We start from the raw sequence: 22,476 nt of genomic DNA on the forward strand, positions 1-22,476 counted from the left end.
CGTTTAGGACGTTGTTTATTATATTGGGACTTTGTAGTAGTTAATTAATAAAATATCCACCGACAGTGATGCAAAATGTGCCTGAGAAATTTTTCTGGCAAGTTGCTGGAGTCTCTTCCTCGTTGGTTAGACTCCGATGGCGTACTTGCGAAAATGTGAGACATTTTCAACACACTCAACAAAAATGTCTATAAATTTTTTTTGTTTTTTTTTTATTTTACTACTTAGTTTTGAAGCAAATAATGTTTTAAAAAAAGAACTCCTTGGTTTAAAGGTTTCCCCGACTTGGAGTAAAGCTCCTTCACTCGAATTTTTAATCGGCGTGTTCAAACTATACTCATTTTCACCTCAAAAACCTCAGTAAAAAAAAAAAAAAAAAAAAGGTAGACTCTTTGCTGAGAATTACTAATTTCCCCCTTTGCGTGTAGGATTGATATAGGTGTGTGTAGGTGCATTTTAAAGCATATATGTGTTATTATATAGAGACCTACACGGTTTTAAATCTTTTAGGAACTGCTTCGCGCGGCGTATGAGCGATGCGCAAAGCGTGCTTTTTATTTTTTAGGTGTAAACGAACGTAGTAATGCAAATTAAACTATCTAAAATTGACTGTGGATGCAACCAATAGTTTTTTTTTTTCAAAACTATCGATAATGCCGTATACTCTCGATAGTTGACTATCGATGGTATTTTCGCTACATAATTGGGTATCGATAGTACTAGCGATAGTGCAATCGATAGTGCTATCATTTCGTACTATCGATCGTTAGCTTTTAGTCGACTATCGACACATCGAGAGTAAGCTTTCATAAAACTGTCGAGTGTTAGCAAAATTGAGGAACTACCCGTAAACGGAATGACGACGGATATGTACCGGCAGGCAACGCGTGCTTTTAGGGGAAAAAAAAAAAAAACAACACAAAATTGAAAGGAAAATAAAGATATAGTTGCACTCTCGCACAATTAATTTATGAGGCGAAACAGAAATGGCGGTTTGCTAGTTTTTCCCTTGTATATACATGGTGTCCAGGTATCAGGCTTCACACTTCAGAATGCCCACATTTGTAAAACTACTCAGTATCTTCCTTTTTTTGTTTTGAAGTTAGACAAAAAAAAAAAACACTCGTTGAACACATCTAACATCAGGAGGTGTCGAAAGTTTGTTTCACGCTTGTTTCCTTTATTCTTCAATTGACGCATATTCCTTTTCACAGCCTTGGCCACTGACATGTGAAAATGAGCACTCCGCTGGGGATCACAATTTGTTTTTCTACTGATGATCATTTATAGCGAATTCCCGAATATCGGGAATTAGCTGTTGAAGAAAGCGCTTAGGGTTGTATGCCGTGATATGTTGCCACGTTTTGTTCAGTTCTATTTGGCAGACTTAAATAACGGTGGCTGGGAAAATATTTATCTGTTGGTAAAAAATGCAACTTAAGAATAGAGGAACTGTCACATATCTATAAGTAAATATATTTGAATCAATACATGCAACAGAAAGTTTGTTGTGCAGACTTCAAATTGAACATTACGAGATAAAACGTTCGTACCAAGAAAACGTTGTTACTGAGGTTTTTGGTATTTCCATTCTTCAAATGCAATGGGTTGGGGAACATAACGTTAACTGGATCAAAAATAAATGATAAAAATGAAACTTCCTTGTGATCCAAGTAACGATATTGTTGGCAATGAAGCAATATTTCATTGAAAACTTCTTGTGACTCCAAACGGAAGTATTGTTTCCTTCCTTTCCCGTAACCTGTTTATTAAAAAAAAAAAAAAGAAAGAAAAACGCCACACTTATATTTTCATTCGGGTAAAGTCATGTACCCATACTAGCGTATTCGATCATCATCGCTAGAATTATATTCAAGCCGGGTTCCGGATTTATGCAACAAATATATAGTTTACTTATCAGGGGCAACAGAGATATCTATTTTTTTTTTTTTTATTGAGCTCATAAAACGAAAAGGGCACACCCCGGAAAGCAATCTAAAACAGAAAAGAAAAACTTCGAAAACCTATCAACTTGATATATTTTATTCATAGTTTTTCAACAGTATGCAACATATATTTTATTACTTTTCGTCACTAGTTTCTAAGGATAATTTCTATTGTTTGATTGTTTTCTAATAAGTTTTAGATTGTTACTCGACAATTATGCGGAATTCACTAATTGGAGTAGCGTTTTTCTCCGAGCTACCGTGCATTTCCGGGTCATTCTTCGTCCGTCACCCAGTAAAACCCCATCGATAGCATTGCGATAGTTGGACATCGATAGTTTCTCGATATTATAAACAATTTGACGATAGTCGACTATTGATAGTATCCTATTGAGTTTACGACAGTCGTCTATCGATAGTATACTATCGATACAATTAGAATCGATAGTTTTACGATAGTCGACCATTGATAACACTATCAATAGTTATTTCACAATCGATAGTTAAATTTCGCATCCACTGTCGATGGTATCGATAGTCTCGTTTTTTTTTTGTTTTTTTTTTTTATCTCTTGTTCAAACTTCGTCCAAGGTGCCCACAATTTGAAACGGCCGTTGCGGGGAAGACGCCTCGTAACAAAGATATTTGTTGCACGTCAAAAGCGGACCTTTGTCTAAATTATTCCTCGGTCCTTCTCTGAGGTGTGCCAGTTGAACATCACCTATAGATAGCAAGGCCGTTGTGCTGTATTGTCTACGTCACCGATTGTGGACCAGCGCGATGCACACATTGGACGCGAAAACACTCGCGTCCAGCCAGTGAAGATACGAGTATACTCGAATTTTCACTGGCTGAACGCGAGTGTGAAAATTAACAAGGAGTGGGGGTCTCAACCGGCGTTGACATGCCGCCTTGCGACTTTGTTGGGCATGGGGAGAGAGAACAAAAATGTCGTAGAATTAAAGGTGGCCTACCAGAAGGGCGAGAGCACGCGTACAGAATAATGCACCCGACAAAACGCCAAACAGTTCACATCCCGACGTCATACAGACTAGTGCAACGAGGGTTGTGTCGAGATTTATTTGTCCACGGACACGAAATTGGGGAAACTAGACCTTAAAAGCTCCGCTGTTAAAACGTAATTTACTTAGCAACTTTGATCCCAACCACAGTCGTGAACCAAAAAAGAGTGCAGTGCGACACTTCGTGTCTTGGAATCTTAGTCCCGTCGCGATTTCTACGTGAAGGTGAGCTGTTTATAACATCCTCCTCTCTCGAAAGCGGCAAAATGTTCTTTCATACCGGCAATTAAAAAGGAAGTACTTGAAGTTTTTAATTATTATTTATTGTGTTTATAAGTAACTTTCTGAATTAATTCCTACCGAAAACCTTAGAAAAAGACACCATAGCTTCTGCCGTATTCTCTCAATAAAAAATAATAAAAAATCATTGTTTATTCCGCAATTATTTATCTATTTAACTGAGAGTCCATCAGTTTGTGAGGCCAAGACTCGAGCAGTGGATTGGTCGATGTTCGCCCTGCAGGCTGGACCTGGATCCCTCGATGGACTGGTGGCCGGGCAGCAAGAACGGCAGCGTGGCCAGTCGTGGCACCGAGGTCCGGCTGGCGCTGCAGTCTCTCCAACAAGGAGCCGCGGAGCAGCCGTGCACGTTGGACGACTCGCTGCTGCTCTGGAACAAGGCGTACGTGGTGCCCGGGCTCACCGTCGGACCCGAGATACTCACCCCGGGAAGCCACGCCCTCAGCCGTGAGTTGGAACGTAACCGCATGGACTTACAACACAATACAATACAATACGTTTCTTTTTACGGTTTACTTGTCAATTCCCACATAGGCCAAGAAGGCTGGTGCATGGGACAGCGCAGTAGCGGTACAGGGAATCCACTTGAGTGCTCCTTTAAGTGCCACTTTAGTGCCCCTGTCCTGACAGCTTAAATGGGCACTAAAGTGAATTCATACATCCTATTTTTATGTCGAAAACTCGATCTATATGCCCTAAGCACGACAGAAAAGCCCAAACCTGCAACCATGCCTGGCTTTTTTTCTTTTTTTTTTATTAAATCCGCGACCAAACACTGCGACACACCCTTTTTTTCTGGTTGATATTATACATAAAAACTTTCAGCCTTTCCAGTCTCGTGAAGAAGGAAGACCAGCGAAGCTGTGCTATGGTGGGAATGAAGTAATGGCCGGCCGCAAGTCGGCAAGTCAGAGTGGAAAGGCTCGAAAGGTTGCCGACGTCGCTCATAGATGCCGGTAGCTGTCCAGAGTTCTGTGTCATGACTTGTTTGCTGGCGGGCACGATCCTGTGGAAACTAGCCCTTAACAGCGCCGCTGTAAAAAAAAAAAAAAAAAAAAAAAAGGACGGGGGGGGGGGGGGGGGGGGGGGCGAACCGCGATGTTTGGTTGCATTTTAAATACGAAAAAGGAAAACGCGTGATTGTAATTTTGGGGATTTCTACATCGACGTTTAGGGTGCGTATATAGATCGAGTTCGCGTCATAAAAGGCTATCTCAAAATCCACTTTAGTAAAACTTTAAACAAAACGCGACGGGGTGCGGCAACTTTCAATATAGCATCTCATATTATCGCATCGTAACCGTTGAGGTTGCGACAATTGCCGAGAGAACGCTAATGCGCGAATCACGAAGCAAGGAGATGGAACATCGTAAGCCACACCCTGCGTTTCTTAAAGCTGTCGGTGTTAATACGCCAACACGTTGTTTACCAACAAGCCCCACCTTTGTCCACACCGGCACTGCTCGTGCGCACTAACTGATGATTAGAGTGAGGTGAAGCGTCCGTGCGTGCGCGGTACCGACAGGAACGTCGCCGCCGCCGCAGCGGCGTGACGTGAAATCCGCGAATCGGTCTGTGTGTATATATGTATATACACACCCATGTAAGGGTTTATAGCCCATCACGGCAGACGTATAGAAAGGCGACGATTGCCTTGACATTGCACTTTTTGGCGCTCTTCGATTGTCCCCGTCGACTCGTCGGCAGCGCTCTTGTTTGAGATTAGACCATTCTAAAGTTAGCCTTCCACGTGCTGCCATATTCGTTTGCTGGGCTGAAGGAACGCTCTCTGAGCGTGCGCAGCAGCTCTCCTCTGTGAGATATCGGACTTTGTCTTGAAACAGCGCGGCTATATGCGCGGACGAGGTGAGAGATCTGGACGACACGAACGCTGACTCAACTGACTGGTTTTATCACTACAACGTTAAGGAACTCGTGTCGGAGAAAACCCGGCGTCGGTGGCGTGACAAGAAAATCCTGATTGGTCGATAGGCTCGTGACGTCACAGCTACATGACTTCGCGCGGGAATTTCAAGCAACTCATGACGCTCACGTGAAGCTTGACGGCACGCGTGGAATGAAATTGATTAAAACGCGACATGTAATGCGAATGAAATGTATTGGACAAAACCCCGAGACTGGGGGAAAAGGTACAACACAACACAAAGTCTCAAACACGGCTGAAATTTATTGAACAGAATACCGTGGTTTTGTAGGGCACAGGTGCCTGGAAAATCAAAAGGAATGAAAAAGGGAGAGGATGAACTTCTTTTTCCCGAACACAAAAGAGAGGGAAGACATTGACCAATAGCCACACCGGTGCCGGTGTGGTGTGGCTATCGGTCAATGTCTTCCCTCTCTTGTGCCCTATAAAACCACGATATTCTGTCCAATAAATTTCAGCCGTGTTTGAGACTTTGTGTTGTGTTGTCCTTTTTTCCACCCAGTCTCGGGGTTTTGTCCAATATGTTAAACCTTCACCAGCTTGTTTGCGCTCTAACTTTTTGTTCGCGAATGAAATGTCGCAGGATATCTCAAATGATTTAATTTTATGGAAAGTATTTTATGTGTCTTAAAGAAAATTTGAAGACTTTTAGGCTGGATTCGAACCCACAACCCCTCGGCTTCAAGCCAGACACAGTACTGACTACGCCACGGAAGGCACGCTTGCACGGCGAATGAGAAGGCGATGCGAACGGGGCCCGGTAACACTATCGCGTTCCCCTCTTAAATGCGAAGCTTAAACGTCCTCTAAGTTTAATTTAAAAAAAAAAAAAACATACATACACGACCTTGTATTCAGGATGGTATTGCGCCTGCGCCTGCGCAATAAATTACTCGGTGATATCGGTTATACACAGGCAAAGATATTAACTGATAGCGCCGAGTAATTTGTTGCGCGGCGGAATCCCATCCTGAGTAGAGGGTCGTGTGTGTATGTTTTTCTGGGTTCTTAAAAAGAAAACCAGTCAGTTCTTAGTTGGCGTTCGTGTCGTCCAATCTCTCACTTCGTTCGTGCCTACTCGCACTGTTTCAAGCTAAACACGTACCAACTCGCCCAATTATTCATTCTGTTAATATCAGACGCTATGCACGCGTCCACAGCCCGGTGACTCAGCCGTTTTCGGTGTGGTGAACAAGCGCTGGAAAGGTGTATGTTTCAAAGCTGTGATATGAGCAGTGATGGCCTTCTCCTTACAACGATGGTCGGTTCGTCGCAGTTCACCTGTCCGGCTCGGAGCCCGGCTGCAGCGGCCAGGCCGCCTGGCTGCTCAACGTGAGCGTCCACGCGCGGGAGTGCTCCAAATCGCCGCAGGACTCCGACACGTGCTCCGGCGGAGGCGCCTGCGTGCTGGAGCCTGGGCAAACGTCATTCTCGTGCCGCTGCTGCCCCGGCCTCAGGAACCGCTTCTGCGAGGAGCGGGACGGCTGCTTCACAAGGCCGTGCCGCAATGGCGGATACTGCGTCGACATAGCCGAGGGACTCACCGGCACCATGTTCCAGTGTCTCTGTCTCAGAGGTAAAACGAGTCACGCTTTCCTGCCCACGCTAATATTTTTTTTTTTTTTACATGTAACGTTTTTTATGTTTGAATCCCACGCTCTTAAAAATGTCCAAGTTCGAGACCACTCAACTTAAAGAACCTTTTCATGGGGGTGTGTGAATACTGCTTCGAATTCTAGCGTCATGCCTAGCTTCAACACTGCAAAGAGCGACGGCACGTCGTAGCACTGTGAAGGCCATGAAAAACGCAGCACTCTTCGATTCCAACCACTATTCACAAACCCCTACCTTCGTCAAGCGGGCTGCTCAAGAAGTTGGAAAGCACGTTATGAGTCATGACATGACAAACCAAATTACAATAAATTAAAATTTGCTACATGAACAAAGTGCCCCACAAGCCCTCATGCAGTAAACAATACAACACCATAAACTTCTAAAACCCTAGAAAGCAAAAAAAAAAGAAAAAAAAGTTTGAAGCTTCTTGAATTTTAGATTGTTGGGCCGCCACCTCGACCGGTGATCGAACCTTTGACGCCTGCCAGTGGTGCCAAACAGACGGGTGTTCCAACCCGCATTCCACGATTTAGTCGAACAGTCGGCCACTCTCCCAAGTAAACTACCTCGTGAATAAAAGCGCGTGTTCTCATTTAAATAAACCGAAATATAGGACCACTTTTCATTAAGTGCTGTAGAGGGTAGTGCTGTACAAGAAAGGGCTGCAGAAGGCAATGCTATATCAGACCATGCTGCATAAGAGAGTGCTGTAGAAGACAGTGCTGCAAAAGACAGTTCTGTAGAGTATGATGGCTGTGGAAGACAGTGCTGTATATAAAATACTGCGACGTAGAAGTCCGTGCTGTTGAAGGCAGTGCAGTAGAAATAGTACCCGAGACAGGACACGCAGGGTGGTCTTCATTGAGCTTCGCCCTCCTCCCGTCTTAACAGGATTCCGAGGACGTCGTTGTGAGGAACGCCTCAGTCCCTGCGAGACACTGTCTTGTCCTCAGGGCACGCACTGCGTTCCATCGTCCAACGGCAGCCGCACCTGCGAGGAAGACGTAACTCCCGCACCCAGTGCCGGTAAGACGCCTTCGCCCGTTGTATCATCTAAAAATGATAAAGTTCATAAAATACCGCATTCGTTGAAAAAAAAAACAAAAAAAAACAATACTTTTTTAAAGAACAGGTGACAGTGAAAATATCCACCGGTACTACTATCCAGACTTGTACGTAATCCGTTACAAGTAACGAAATTACTTGTAATCCCTTACATTTATCAGTAATTTAATAACGGAATAATTACATAATTTCTAGAGTAATTTTAAAGTAATTCCCTTACATTTTTGACGTAACGGATTCCTTGTAATCCGTTACATTTTTTTTTGTCAGAACCAACCCCCTCCTCCCCTTCTAAATAAAGTGTTTCTTTTTTTTTCATTTTTGCAAAGTCGAGCGCAGTGACAGTATCACGCGAATTGACCAGCGCAAAGGGAGGCTTGGCACTTCAGTTCCCCAAAGCCTTTTTTTTTTTCAACATCAAGCACCTGAACCTATTTTTTTAGACCCTAACAACAATGTCGAAAAATCCAAATAAACATTTCTACAAACAAAAACAAACAAAAAAAGGGGGGGGGGGGGGAGGGAGTGCGGAGGGGGCGAGGTATTCCCGCTTTTTTTTAGTCCCTCTGTTTTTTCTTTGCGATCGACGACGGGGAGAGAGGACACCAAGTGATTGTGCGCCTCTTCGAGAAGCTCGAGGCCGTAAATGCACTGAAAAAGAATTAACAATGTCCTTCTACGACCATTTTCATAATGTCACAACACGAGACAACGCTCCGTCTACCCTGCCCTTTTTGCGAGTCAGCTTTTTGCGACCACTTAGAAAATGGTAATAGTCATCCCTTCTTCTTCCTGTTTTGCCCCAGCAGGGCCCATCTTATCTCAAGCAGATATTTTTACAAATAAAACATAATGGTGGCTGACTCAGACTTGATATTCTGAGCTTGAGGAAAGAGTGAAATTCGTGAGTGGGGCCATAGCGCGGCTTACTTCTACCCTTTGCTGCCCTTGGCATCAGCGGACGTCTATCTGGAGAACACCGGAGTAAACTGCAGTCGGTTCGTGCCCCGTGCGTTCTTGAACGGCACCAAGAAAGGTACACACGGCAAACGTGCGTTTACATTTCCTTGTTTTAACGGACGTTCTAATAATTGTTGTTATGAGTGTCCTTTTTCTTTTATTACTTATATTTATATACTGGAAACTTTTTTTTATTCACCAACGTCTCAAGTGAGGCTCGAACTGTTCAGAACCAAAGGAGAAGAATATCGAGCCAAACAATATTTATTATTTAATTATCACCTTACTGTTACAACTATGTTTTGCTATTGATGACTTCCACAGCTTCGCGATTTAGACAATGGAGAATTTAGATCGGTCCGATGACTCCGATAGCGATATCCGATGCTTCGCCGCCGTCTTTGCGTATGCATCATATCGTTATCGCGGCTACGAAGGTATCGGAACGATCTACTAAATCTCTGGAATAGCAGGCAACGCCTGCAACGACGAAGCTTTGCTCTACATTCGAGGTAAATAGTACTTCCCTTGCTTCGCAGAAAAAGCTCAGTGCAGAGCATGAAGCATTCATGAGGAACAATATGACACTCCCATCCAGTGCCTCAGCTCAAATGGTGTTCAGCGTAGCAGTCGACATATTGAGTAAGAAATAACGCAAAATGCCTGACGAGACTTTCGAGGGCCAGCTGTTGCTCAAAATACTCAAGGTCATTAAATGGAACACGTTGCAACAATAAGAACTTGAATAACCCTCTTCCCTTTGTTTCTTACTTGAGGACAATAATGTAAAAAGTAACGCCACAAAAGTAACGGATTACTTTTTGGGGTAACGGTCAGTTACTTTCATGAAAGGGTAATTGTAATTGTAATAAATTACAATTTAGCCTTGAGTAATTGTAAATGTAATCCGTTACTATTTTTCAGTAACGTGTACAAGTCTGCTACTATCCCTGTTGTTGCCCATTTCGGTATCTATGAGATCGTGGGGTGCGGTTTTGTAATCACTACCCCGTGATGTACTTTACAGGCTCCAGATGAGCAGTTGCACACCACTGACTAAACTACCCCTTCCAGCGTTCAACTGTAGTATCACTCTATTGGTTCAATGCTCCATCTGGGTTACGTGACCATATAGCATCAATGGATTGTGCACTATTTTATTTTAAATTTTTAACGACGTATGCCTCAGATACAGAACGGAGTTCTCTAGAATTTGTTGTTGATATTTGAATGACTCAGTGGAAATTTGAAGCGGACGTAGTTCAGTAGGAAAGAGGCAGAGGGGAGGCCACCAGGGGGCTGTTGGGGTCTTGCTCTGCATAATCAAAGTTTCGGCCTCCCAACGCTCATTCAGCATTCGTTGGCAAATCGCTGCTCGTTTCGTACACTTGCAGCCGCGTCTGGAGTCTCGGACATTCCAACCACGGGCACCGTACCCGTAGCCCCCAAACCAGACGCCGTTCCCGAAACCAGGATGCCACCCGCTCCTCCGGTCATAGCATCGGCCACGTCCTCGTCTCCGGTGTCGTCGAGCAGCGCCGGCGCCTGTGCGGGTCGGCCCTGCGTGCACGGCATGTGCGAAGAACGACGTCGCGACACGGACCTCCTGGTGGTCGGAGGCACCGACGAGGACCCAGGCTCGACGTTCAAGTGCTACTGCCTGCCGGGCTACGGCGGAGACCTGTGCGAGTTCGAGTACGACGAGTGCGACTCCGGGCCGTGCAGTCACGGGGCCCAGTGCGAGGACCTGGTGGCCGGCTTCCGATGCCACTGCGGGCCGGGCTACGCCGGCCGGGCCTGCGAGATCAAGGTGGACCTGTGCCGGCCGGACCCATGTCCGCCGCCCGCCCAGTGCGTGGACCGCGGGAACAACTACAGCTGCCTCTGCCACCCCGGATACGACGGTGCGTTGGCTCAATCAGTTCGCTTTCTAACACCCAAAAATGGCAATACAAAACAAAAGCACCAGTTCGAATAGGCATTGGCGTTTTTGAATCAACCTTAGTGCCGGGACGTGTCGCTGAGAGTCTTCACGGTCGTCGAGCGAGTTGTTGAATAGAGCACTCAAGAACTAGGAGCGGGCAGATGTGTTCCAACAAAATACTTTTCGGAGCTGGTGTCCCAAAGCAGATTGCGAAATATATTTTTTACGTAACGCAAGATATCTCGTTGGTGTTCGGTGCCGCGCCCCAGGCAGCACAAAACGTCGTGGAAACGTTGAGAAAAAGTCCCGGACGTCCGTGACGTCCCGCATGACTTCGATCACGTTTTTTCGATGTTGAGGTGACGTCCTTATATAACGTTCCATTAGAGTTCAATCAGTGACGTTGTGACGACGTTGTATTTCAACTCAAACGTCGTCAACGTTCCCACGACGTCGATGCACGACGTTCTCACAACGTCCAACGCTTACGTTTCTTTGACGTTGAACGGAAGTTCATAAATGACGTCCCATTATCGTCCAGTCAGTGACGTGCTGGCGACGTCACGTTTCAGCTTTAACGTCGTGATCGTCGCCACGACGTCAAGACAAGACGTTTTAGCAACGTCGAACACTCACGTGTCTTCAAAGTTAAAATAAAGTCCAGGGTGACGTTACATTAACGCCCGTCAGTGACGTTTCAGCGACGTCGCGTTCACACCTAAATGTCGTAAACGTTATACAAGACATGCTATCAACGTCGACCACTCACGTTTTGCTCGACGTTTTTAGATTTTCCAGCTCAATCTCCAGCCGCAGAATCACTGTAGTCTAGGTGACAGTGCTCAAGAGCCGCAAACAAAACTAAATTTTTGAGAGGGTGAGAAGTTTAATTATTGATACATTAATTTGCGTATTTCAAAATGCTATTAATTGCACATCGATGACGCTAAAGAGGGCATTTACAACACTCAATGTACACGGAAGAAAAAAATAATATGAAAGCATGTTGGGAATATCATTCCTTTTAGATGTGCTTGTTATAATTTTGGTTTCTTTAAAAGATTGTTACGTTTTAATTTGCGAAACCCATGGCGTCTAGAACGGATCGAATTGTACCCACTGATCTCAATGACAATTGCTGGATCGCGCTTGCCGCTCCCGCAAGTGAAGCCACCGGGCGTCACTCGCTTGGGATACGATTTGCCGTTTTTGCTAGCCTTTGCTGCGGTTTTCCAGCGTGCTGACGACACGTTTTCTACTCGTTCGTCGTCATTCGCCGAAGAAGTTTTTTGAAGACTCTGTGTATTGTTGAGACTTTCCGTTGTGAACACGTGGAAAATTTTACGAAAGTGCAGTGTAGCAGGAAAAAGGCACAACGCGTCGAAAGGAAGGGCTGGCGGCGTGTTCAAAGCATCCTTGGCACGCCGAAGTGCCGTGTCTCTGTGCCTTCGCACGCTTGGATACCGACCAAGAACCGACGCCGTGTGAATGTGTTTAGCGAGTGCAATGTGCGTGAAGCCGTATCAAAAGGTACAACTCGTCGAAAACGTGTCGCCGGTGTCGCGGCGTGATCAAAGCTTCCTTGGCACGCCGAGTGATGCATCTTTGTGCCTTCGCACGCTTGGATACCGGTCAAGAATTGACGCCGCGCCAAAGTTCTGAACGTGTGTCGCGCGTAGATGCCTTTAGATCATTTATATATATCGGCCACGGAGTTCTGGATCGTCCAGCTGTTCCGGTGAGTTGCTATCAATAAAAGGGGGAGATCTGTACGTATTCTTATGTACTATATTAACCATGGCTATGTCCCAAATCTACTCTAATAGATTCCGTGGGAGCACGAATAGGGCAACGTTGTACGTGGAGCCAGGGGGGTTTTCGAAAGCAAATGTACAAGACGGCGAGAATGAAAATCTTTGAAGCGCGGCCGATATGGTCGTGTGCAATCTGTTGACCAATTACAATTAGGCGAGTCGCGTAGGTTGATAATAAGCCAGCACTGATCAGTGATGAGGAGCTGTTGTGCACGGTATTGTGTAAATCGTCTAAGGACGAAAAAAAGACGTACCTTCTCCCCATCTCCCGTCGCTAGTGGACGCTGGATTAAGCTCGTTCCTAAACCGCGAGGGGAAAAGACGCTGATCCAGAGGCACGAACAGCTTCACGCACATTGCACTCGCTGAACACATACACACGGCGTCGGTTCTTGGTCGGTATCCAAGCGTGCGAAGGCACAGAGACACGGCACTTCGGCGTGCCAAGGATGCTTTGAACACGCCGCCAGCCCTTCCTTTCGACGCGTTGTGCCTTTTTCCTGCGACACTGCACTTTCGTAAAATTTTCCACGTGTTCACAACGGAAAGTCTCAACAATACACAGAGTCTTCAAAAAACTTCTTCGGCGAATGACGACGAACGAGTAGAAAACGTGTCGTCAGCACGCTGGAAAACCGCAGCAAAGGCTAGCAAAAACGGCAAATCGTATCCCAAGCGAGTGAAGCCCGGTGGCTTCACTTGCGCTGCAGCGAACAAGCGGGGAAGCGCGATCCAGCAATTGTCATAGAGATCAGTGATTGTACCATTCTTGCTTTTTGCACGCGCGTTGTCGTCTTCCATGGGTCCTGGGCCCTGGCACGCGCCTCAGGGGCGCCGCTACACTATCCCCTCTCCAGGTGATTTCAGGCCTGCGTCCTTTCCTAGGAGCATCCATACTGCTCCGCGACCACCCGAGATTGTTTTAAGGTTCGTCAATTTCTCTTCGTATTTTGTAACCCATGCTCACCTGCGCACAACCAAAAAATTCGCATCAACATCACAGTTCATCCATAACACCAACTTCCAGCGCCTTAGCGCCTTCGGTAGATCGGGACGCAAAGTCTTGTCACGTGACTGTCAGTACAGATCTGGCTTTCGTTGCCACTGGCGACGTACCCAAACAAAAATGGCATGCCAGCACACACTATATCAGAGGAGAACTTCACCGCACACTTGCGCATTTTTGGAGTTGACTCAAAAAAAAATGCCCGGCAATGACGAAATCCGGTAGATAGTGTCAACGGTTTGTGGAAATTGACATTCATGATGCCAACCCCTGAATGGCCCAGATGACGGTCCAAAAAGCGTTCAAGCCCAGTCCGCACTTACGTGCCGGAAAAAAAAAAAAAAGAAAGAAAAAAACGAAAAAAAAAAAAAAAAACACAGCCGGCACGGCGCGAGAGAGAGGGGGACAGGCAGGCAGAGGAGATGCCAGTGGCATCTGCATAGAGCCTCATGCGATGCGTCGGGAAACTCTGCAAGAAGAGGGCGAGAGAGAAAAGGGGGGGAAGATAGCGACGACGAACAATTGCCAAGCCTAATTTCCGGGTGCACGTATTTTCTCAGTCGTTCCCAAAATATTTCACTGAATGTTCTGTTCTTCGAATCGGCCCAGAGAGAACAGCTCTGGGACCCGGTCCAGCTTTGTCCGAAAGCCAGTCACTAGCACCGGCCGTCACGTCTACGGGTCTCCGAGGCAGGCTGCTATGTCGCCGTGATTTTTTTTTTTTTTTTTTTCGAGTCTGCATACAGTATAAGTGCTGCGATTGGATGAGTCGTTCAAGACGCCCCCATGAAGAAGTCGGTGATCGCCATAAACGCCGTCGTATTCAGTCACGGCTCGAGGACCTTTTTCAAGGTCATAACGCTACACACGTTGAATCGTACTACTGCTCGGGTCAAGGTGCCTGTGAGGATATGAATGACACCCCACAGAAAAGAAGTGGCAGTGCGCATAACGGCGCGTCAAGTCCAGTCTCCGATCAAGACGCCGCCGACGATCCCAATCAAGAACGCCCAGCGGACGGGATCCCCCTTCTGAAACCGTTCCCGTGCACGCAGCGAGAGTACCAGCTACGCGCAATGGGACGGCTAAAGCATGCGTGTCAGCGCATTAATCAGAAGCAGAACGAGGTAAGCGGTGGAACATTCCGCGCTGCGTGACATCGTCTCTTGCTCATTTATTTACGTGAATTTTTTTTTTTTTTTATATCTTTGAGGCTGGCACATCCAGGGACGTCTTTTGAGGCGCTCCGTATTGCATCTCGTGTCTGAACATGCTCAAATAAACAGTTCGTACCAATCCTGTGTTTTAGTTACTCCCTTCCTACTTGCATTGCATGATAGAAACTTGCCTTCGCAATAATACTAAAAAAATACTTTTTTTTTTTTTTTTGGAGGGGGGGGGGGGGGGGCACACAACGTTTTCCCACGACGTCTAGGAAACGTAATCTGGAAAGGTTTCTCGACGTTCTGTGAACGTCGTTAGTAGTCCGGATGTCGTAAACACACGTATCATAAACGTCGAGGGAGGACGCAACGGCCCACTGAGACGTGCATGTGACGTGCAACAAACGTCATTTGGAACGTCCCCTCGACCTCCTGTGCACCTTTTCTTGCGGACATTTAAAGGTTTCATCGACGTCGAAGGAAGGTAACGTCCGGACCTTCGACGTTTTACGACGTCACGTTACAGACGTCTTCGACGTTCTTTCGACGTTTTCTTCACGTTTATGTGCTGCTTGGGCGCAGTACGTTGCTGAGCAGTACTACTTTGTGCACCGACACTGGGCGCACCTTGGGCCGCGTTTATCCACGCACGAATATGGTCGATGATATGCCCTTCGCGGAAGCGTTTCTCATCTAAGCGATGTAAGGTAGGGCGCAGAGAAATGCCGGCGACATGTGGAAACTATAATTTTCTGCATAAATGCTTCAGACCCTGCTAGGTATGAAGAGCGCTCCGTTGACTCATCGCTGCATTGTGACTCTTGCACCCATGGTCAGATTTTAAACACTATGTTCCACAATTAAGATTCAAAATGCACAGTTGCAGGGAAGAAACATGTGACACGGAAAAGAAGTGCGTACACACGCAGAACGCAGAATTTTTAGATGCTCCCTCCGTATTTTTCAAACTTTTGAGATTAACAGTTGTTTGGTTGTTTTGCATTACAATATTGAAAATGCAAGAAAAAAAAAAAACAGTGACCTACGCTGCTTACCCTTCTCCGAAAACTCGTATCCTGTAATGACACGTCTTTATGACATGTCACGCTTTGTTCTTGGCAGATCGTGTAGACAGCCCGATTATTCACAAAATACCGCATACATCGAGCTTCTTTAAGCCTTGAACTATTTTTCCTTTGTGAATGAGATCCCGCTGATTGTGTACGAGGGCATTTTGTAAAAAAATTATCCTGAACGGCAAAACGCGAAAGATATTTGCGCAAGTATAGTTTTCGACGTGGTCATATTCAAGCTCAATTCACACCTGTTTTCTTTTAATACCAAATAGTTAATCCGCTTTTGAAACAGAAGTCAACGGCATGTCTTTTGAGTCTATCAGAAATCCTGTAGCTGTCTTCTTGCTCTTCATCTGGGAAAAGTTCGATGCAGCGATGTCGTAGATTTCCCGAATAAGAATCGGGAATGTCCTCTGTTCGATTCAGTGTGTGTCGGCAACATCTTAGACTGTCATTTCTGAGACCAGTATCTTGCGAACAAAAATGTCCTTTGGATAATAAAGAACTGCGAGGAAAAATTTCCGTTTATCTTTGAAATATCTCTAAGACTGGGAAACAAACAAACGAAGAGACAAAAACTTTCGAACTCTGGCGTTTGTCATCGTTGTCTGTCTCTTTTTCTTTATTAAATGTTCAGGCTCTCGATGTTTTTATTTATTTTGTTTAAATACAAGCAGTCGCCAAATAGTTTGTTTAAGAATAATTTCAGTTAATGATGACGTCGGTTTGCGTGTAGTCAAATGAAAAAAAAAAGTTTAACGGCAGTTTAAAAACACAATTTGTTCAGGTGCCGTATTTTCCGGGTTACAGCCCGCGGACTATACTTGTTTAAAGGGGGAAATTTGTGGCTGTACAGACTATCCACGCGTGAGGGCTATATAGGAATTTTGTTCTTCAAGATCGTTCATTATGACCACACGTGACGGATATTGTGAATGAAAGAGTATGCTAATGATTATTTATACATAATACAAGCTTCTTTGTGAGCCAAGAAAGCAGACATTTGTCGAGGTATGTCGTGTATGAAAAGATTTTCGTGTCGACTGAACACCAAATACGGACTATGCACGGCGTGCGGACCATGCAGCGTGCGCGGATTATCTAAGCAAAACATTTTATTCTTGACTCCAAATTCGCTCCTGCGAACTATACACCGGGTGCGGACTATAGCCCAGAAAATACGGAAGATCCTCGTAATTAAAGATAGTAGCTACGTCTACAAACCAGGGTGTCGAACCGGAACCGAACCTAACCGAAAACCGGAACCGAACCGGTATTTTTTCCGGAACTGAACCCGAACCGTTATATTGTTATCGCGATGAACCCGAACCGGAACTGAACCGGAAAAAAAAATAACGGTTACCGGCTCATGTCAAAACGGTTCGGCCAAGCGCTGTTGACAATGAATGTGCTATCAATGCCATTTGTTTTTAAGTGCCGTCAACTGACACACACCTCGCTTACATATTTTTCTTCTCCACTCAGTCTTAGGAATATAAACGCTGCATCCATGAATCTTGACAAACGCTGCATCCATGAATCTTGACATAGGAACCAGTATTGCGCTGGTCGCGGCTTGCACGGAAGAAAGTGAATTAAAAGGCTGTGAAAAAAAAAAATCGCGTCACGGGATTTCATTTTTCTACAATCTCGTAAATCCTGAATGCTGCTGTGTGCTCATTTCATAACACGTTTCTAGAACGCGCGAGTTCTTGAAGCTTGCTTCCATCGGAATGAGAAAAGAAAAGGCTGTGGAGTTTGATAATAATGCATCCGGTTTCGTATAGGCACTAAGAAGCTAACATATTTGTGAGACACCGAACTCTTCTATTTTAATATGTATTCTATTACGTCCTTCTGGCGTTGCGTTCGGTGAAGTGTTTTTCATATTCCGTATCTTGTTTAATGACAACTTCTTTAAGGGTCTAATTTGAGTTACTGAAGGCTAGTTCAAATAAAGAAAGCCGTATTTTCACCCCACTGTTCCTTCAATTGCTTACACGCCGAGGTGGAGGGATAGTTAGCGAGTTCTACTTGTAAGTGGGTTTGTAAGGAGGTCGCGGATTTTACAGCTACTGCGTCGGACCCAACTAGATGAAGTCCGAATGCGTAAACATCGGTGAGGTAACCTTTGAGTGCACATAAAGAAACCATTCCTGGTAGAAATCCCTGAGCCTTACACTACGATGTATCCCGTTTCGTATGTGCTGATTTCGGATGTTTTATTTGTAATTTATTTGGGTGTTGCAATTTGTCATTTATAATTTCCGAACCGGTTCGCGAACCGGTTCGCGGATCGAATTAATCGAACCGGAACTGAACCGGAACAAAATAAATTTACCTGAACCTGAACCGTAACCGAACCCGTATTTTTTTCGGTTCGACACACTGCTACAAACACTTAATAATGGTCCCTCGCCATCGTTCACCCCTTACAAAATAATGGCAAAAATCTTTAGCGCTACTACAGGAAGGGTTTGATAGTCCTCCAGTCTTCTGTGAGACGAAAATTCCGACCGTAAGGGAACTATTGTCGGGGCGTCCGGCAAGCTTAGATTGGAGCGGCACTGCATCATTTTGTGTCATACTAATAAAGCCGAACCCTGTGACGACTCTAACAATAATGTAATTGTTGTACAGCTCCCGCGGGCGGGTTCGCATTCCGGTCAATGTGATCGCAACCTGAAGGAGGCTTTTTGCACAAAAAGTGCCGTGCAACCGAGATTTCGGTTGCTCGTCAAAAGCTCCCTAGTCGGTCTAAATTAATCCTCAGTTCTTTGCTGGGGCGTGCCAGATGTCTTTCGTTAGTTTCACTCGTAGGACCCCCAAATTTGACACTCGCGCAGGTCCCGGGTGCACCCAACGCTACGACCCGTGCTTCCCGAACCCGTGCCAGAACGGCGGCTCGTGCTGGCCCAGCCTGGACTCGTTCTACTGCTCGTGTGCCAGGGGTTTCTCGGGGGACACCTGCGACACGCTCCTGCCCTTCATGGCCGCCGCCCCGCACGACAAGCAGACTCCCGGCGCCCTGCCGCGCAGAGGAACTCCGGACACGGCCGCTTCCGGTATACACCGAGTCGCTCCTCTGTTGGTTTGCAGCTTCCGCCATACACACAGGTTCCCTTTTTGTTCGCCAACAAAGAGCAGATTATAGTAGGGGGGAGGGGGCAATCTTTTAACATAGCCTCCTCTTTTAATGACCTTTTAATGAGTCACTAAAAATAAGTAACAGACTCGGAGAAAGAAGTGAATCACGCAGAATACGTAGTACTCGTTCTGTTCATCGGAGGAGTCAAATACCCAAGCCGTTCGTTATAGTTGTACAGGCGGTGCGATCTTGGGTCATTGTATCGAAGGGTCGTCTCGAACGTTATCGAACCGAAAGGAGCTGGATGCCAGAGACCGGTCTGGGAATGCCACGACCGACGCCTCTCCCGTCCTCGGAGCACGGTGTTATGCGACGTATTGAGTGAGGTTATGTCACCGAGAGTTTAGAAAACGGGCGTGGATAATTGAAACCCCGCTTGTCGCTTCCAGATTCGTTCCTTGGCCTTCTTATCATCTGGCGGCACAGTCTCGTTGAATGTGAAGCAATAAAATGTGCGCGTAGGACAGACCGCGCAGATCTTGGATCCCCGGCCGGCTAGTCGTCAGCTCTCTTCATCCGCTGTTCGGGTGACGCGTGGCAAAGCCCGTTTCACGATTTGTGCTCATTTGGTTAAGCGATATTTGTAGTAGGACCTTTGATCAAAGTTTGAAAACGTTTTACGCATAGTCGTGCTAACAAACACTTTTGACGCTGAGGTGTCGAAGCGCCCCCGTACGGTGATCTGCTGTTCTCTACCCCATGTACAAAAAGCTGGATAATGAAAATAGAATATCCAGCGCTTTAGCCCACTGCAACATCTACCACGGCGAATTAAGCTTATTTTTTTAATTATGATTTTGACAAAATAAAGCTGAGAAAAGAGATGTCTCATTAAAGTGAAAATAGAGAGGCGAAAAAACTTCTCGCGTGTGTGGTAAACACTTCAGTCAAAAGCGACTCCGCGTATCCTGTTCGTTCCAATGAGTTCTGTAACTGCTGATCTCTTAAAAATCCCAACTTTTTTTTTCTTTTTGTAAACAAGTAAATAAACTCGTGGAAATGCAGCGTCCTGGTAAAGTTGCGGTGTTAGAGGAGAATTACACAAATGACGAGGACAAGACAGGACACGACGGGATAAGACAGGACAAGGGCGGGACATGAATGACGAGGAGAGAGATGTGTCGTTCTGTCCTCGTCATTTATACTGTTCTCCTCTAACACAGGAAGCAAACATTTCCTCAATATTGCTTGAAGAAAAAAGCGGTGGGTGGCTTCCGGAGTCGTTTGAACTAAATCCCTGCTTATTCACCCGGTCGACGCAAAATGTGTGAGGTGCCCCGCGATCGACGTCTGTGAAATGTAATAAGTCGGTGAGACTTCGGCGTCTCAAAAAAAAAAAAAATGAGGTACACACCTGGCACCCTAAACTCGTCAAACATAAAGTCAAACACAAACAAACCCGTGAAGTCATTGTCGTGATAGTGCAATTGCTGCGCACCGTGAACTTTGGCCCCAACCATGTGTTTGACGAGTTTAGTGCCCCTGCTATGAATTGCTACCGTCTGAATCGAATTTTTCCAGACTCGAAAAATTACGCATAATGCGTGATATGCTTCTCAGCGGGCGATTATTTATTTGTAAACAATTAGTAAAAACTGGATAAAACAAATTAATCAATCGCCTGAATTGACAGGTCGAAGGCCGATAATTTAAGAAATTATGAAAACTTCTGCACTTCTTTCGAGCAGAAGTCGCGATGTGACAAACTTGCTTGTCAGGTATTCGACGAGGAGGAGCTAAGCGTCAGTTGCTGGCGAGCATTTGCTCGTCAGCAACTATTGAGTCACACTTGGATACAAGCGTCGGTTTCGGCTAAGATGGCAGCACGTCATTTACTCTGGTGAATGCGGAACCTTTTTCTACAGGAGCCTCCACAGATCTGTAAAAACAAAAATCAGAGAGGCTGGGAATATCCCTGACGCACGCCGCGAAAGCTGTAATGAATATTTAAAACATTTTAATATAAAAAGCAACTTTGAGGCGCTGTTATTCCTTAGAAAAATCACCCACAAGTACATCATACGCGTAATAAATAAACCGTTTTTAATCGGCATAGATGCGAACTAACATAGCCACTCCGTGCTGTTGCATAGCGCGTCGTCTGCTTGCAGCCTACCCGCTCCGTCACAGGAAAGCTCTTGCAAGGTGGCGCCACCAAAACATCTCGTCCCCAGTAGCAAATGGAGATTGATCGCAAAAGCGGCGCGTCATCCTGAAAAAAAAAAAAAGAAAAAGAAAAAGTCGCAATACATTTTTGTTTTAAACTTAATAGTAGAGGTACGTTTCTTTTTTCATTATTTAATATTTTCTTCTATTGAGCTTTTCTAACAAGATGAAGTCGTCACCAGAGATACAAAATTTTATAAAATTTATGTTCTTTACATTTTTGCATTGAGCACACGAAATTATCAGCGTACTAGTTCACATGCATGTGTTAACGTTGAACTGGCTAAACCCTTCCCTGCGTGCAGTTTGCCATCATATCCCTTTCCAAAGCCTTCATCATTTAGAAATCCTAGTCAATGACATACACGAACTAAGCCTTTGTCCTATAATGCAACACATATCGCAATCCTGTAGGAAGCAATTGAAAAGTAAGCCTTTGAAAGCCTCAAAGAAGAGATGGCGTTATACCAATAAACTTGACTTCCTCAGGGTGAAAAGAGACCTATAAAAACGCCAGCAAGTACAGCCTCTGTACGCTGCCATTTTGCTGCTGCTGTGTGTAGCCATGAATGGTTAAACTGCTCCTCTTCGCGGGTCTCAGTGCGGCTCCTGGCTATACTTGGTAAGCATACTTGGCAAGCCTCCAGGAGGTTCTCCAACATCAATAGTAGCTTCAAACTTGCACACTTCAGTGTAACGGCTCTTCAGGGCCGTCAAGTACAAAGTGTTCGGATGTTGGATGACGAAAGGAGTTTGCTTATTCGCAGCAAGAAAAATTGATCATGATGGTAAACCTTGAGACTGGAGTAGCAAAGAGTAAGAACAGTAAGGTGGACCTAAAAAAGGGGGGTGACATATAACGTCTTTTTCACTCTTCTTATAAGGTTTACCATCAAGTTCGTGCACCAGCTCGTCTGCATTTTAATCATTCTGTTTTTCTCGTTTGGATTGGTCTCTGGCGGTGACACAGGCCGCTCCGGCCCCGTGGACCAGCTGCACAACATCTACATCGCGGCAGCCACGCTGGCCGGGGCCTGCCTCATCGTGCTGGCCGTGGTGACGGTGTGCCACTGCCGCGTCCACCACAGCTACCGGGGCTGCGTCAGGCGGCTGGGACGCTCCTGCGCCCAGCTCAAGCAACACACGCTGTACGTGCGACGCCTTCCGTCACGGCCCTTCGTTTAGTATCAGTTTCTACAAAAACAACGACAAAAAAAGTATGTGAGGCCACTTTTTTTGCAGAACACGAAGACAACCAATCACGGCGGACAATAGAAGGATACCAACGAATGACGAAGCCCGGTCTATCGTTATATCTAAAAACTGC

The 22,476-nt window shown here is 45.6% G+C and overlaps 1 protein-coding gene across 1 annotated transcript in view; it reads left to right on the forward strand.

Moving 5' to 3' along the window:
- The window catches only part of LOC8028277 (delta and Notch-like epidermal growth factor-related receptor), a 40,883-nt gene that overhangs the window by 14,452 nt on the left and 3,955 nt on the right, over positions 1–22,476 (forward strand). Inside the window, exons 3-8 of the mRNA XM_040222269.2 lie at positions 3,492–3,715; positions 6,490–6,789; positions 7,719–7,853; positions 10,247–10,756; positions 18,682–18,900; positions 22,120–22,297. Coding sequence (XP_040078203.1) covers positions 3,492–3,715; positions 6,490–6,789; positions 7,719–7,853; positions 10,247–10,756; positions 18,682–18,900; positions 22,120–22,297 — 1,566 coding nt within the window. The remainder of the gene's footprint in view (positions 1–3,491; positions 3,716–6,489; positions 6,790–7,718; positions 7,854–10,246; positions 10,757–18,681; positions 18,901–22,119; positions 22,298–22,476) is intronic.

This window comes from Ixodes scapularis, unplaced genomic scaffold (assembly GCF_016920785.2).
Source record: "Ixodes scapularis isolate PalLabHiFi unplaced genomic scaffold, ASM1692078v2 PGA_scaffold5__190_contigs__length_132052651, whole genome shotgun sequence".
In the NCBI taxonomy this organism is placed as follows: domain Eukaryota; kingdom Metazoa; phylum Arthropoda; class Arachnida; order Ixodida; family Ixodidae; genus Ixodes; species Ixodes scapularis.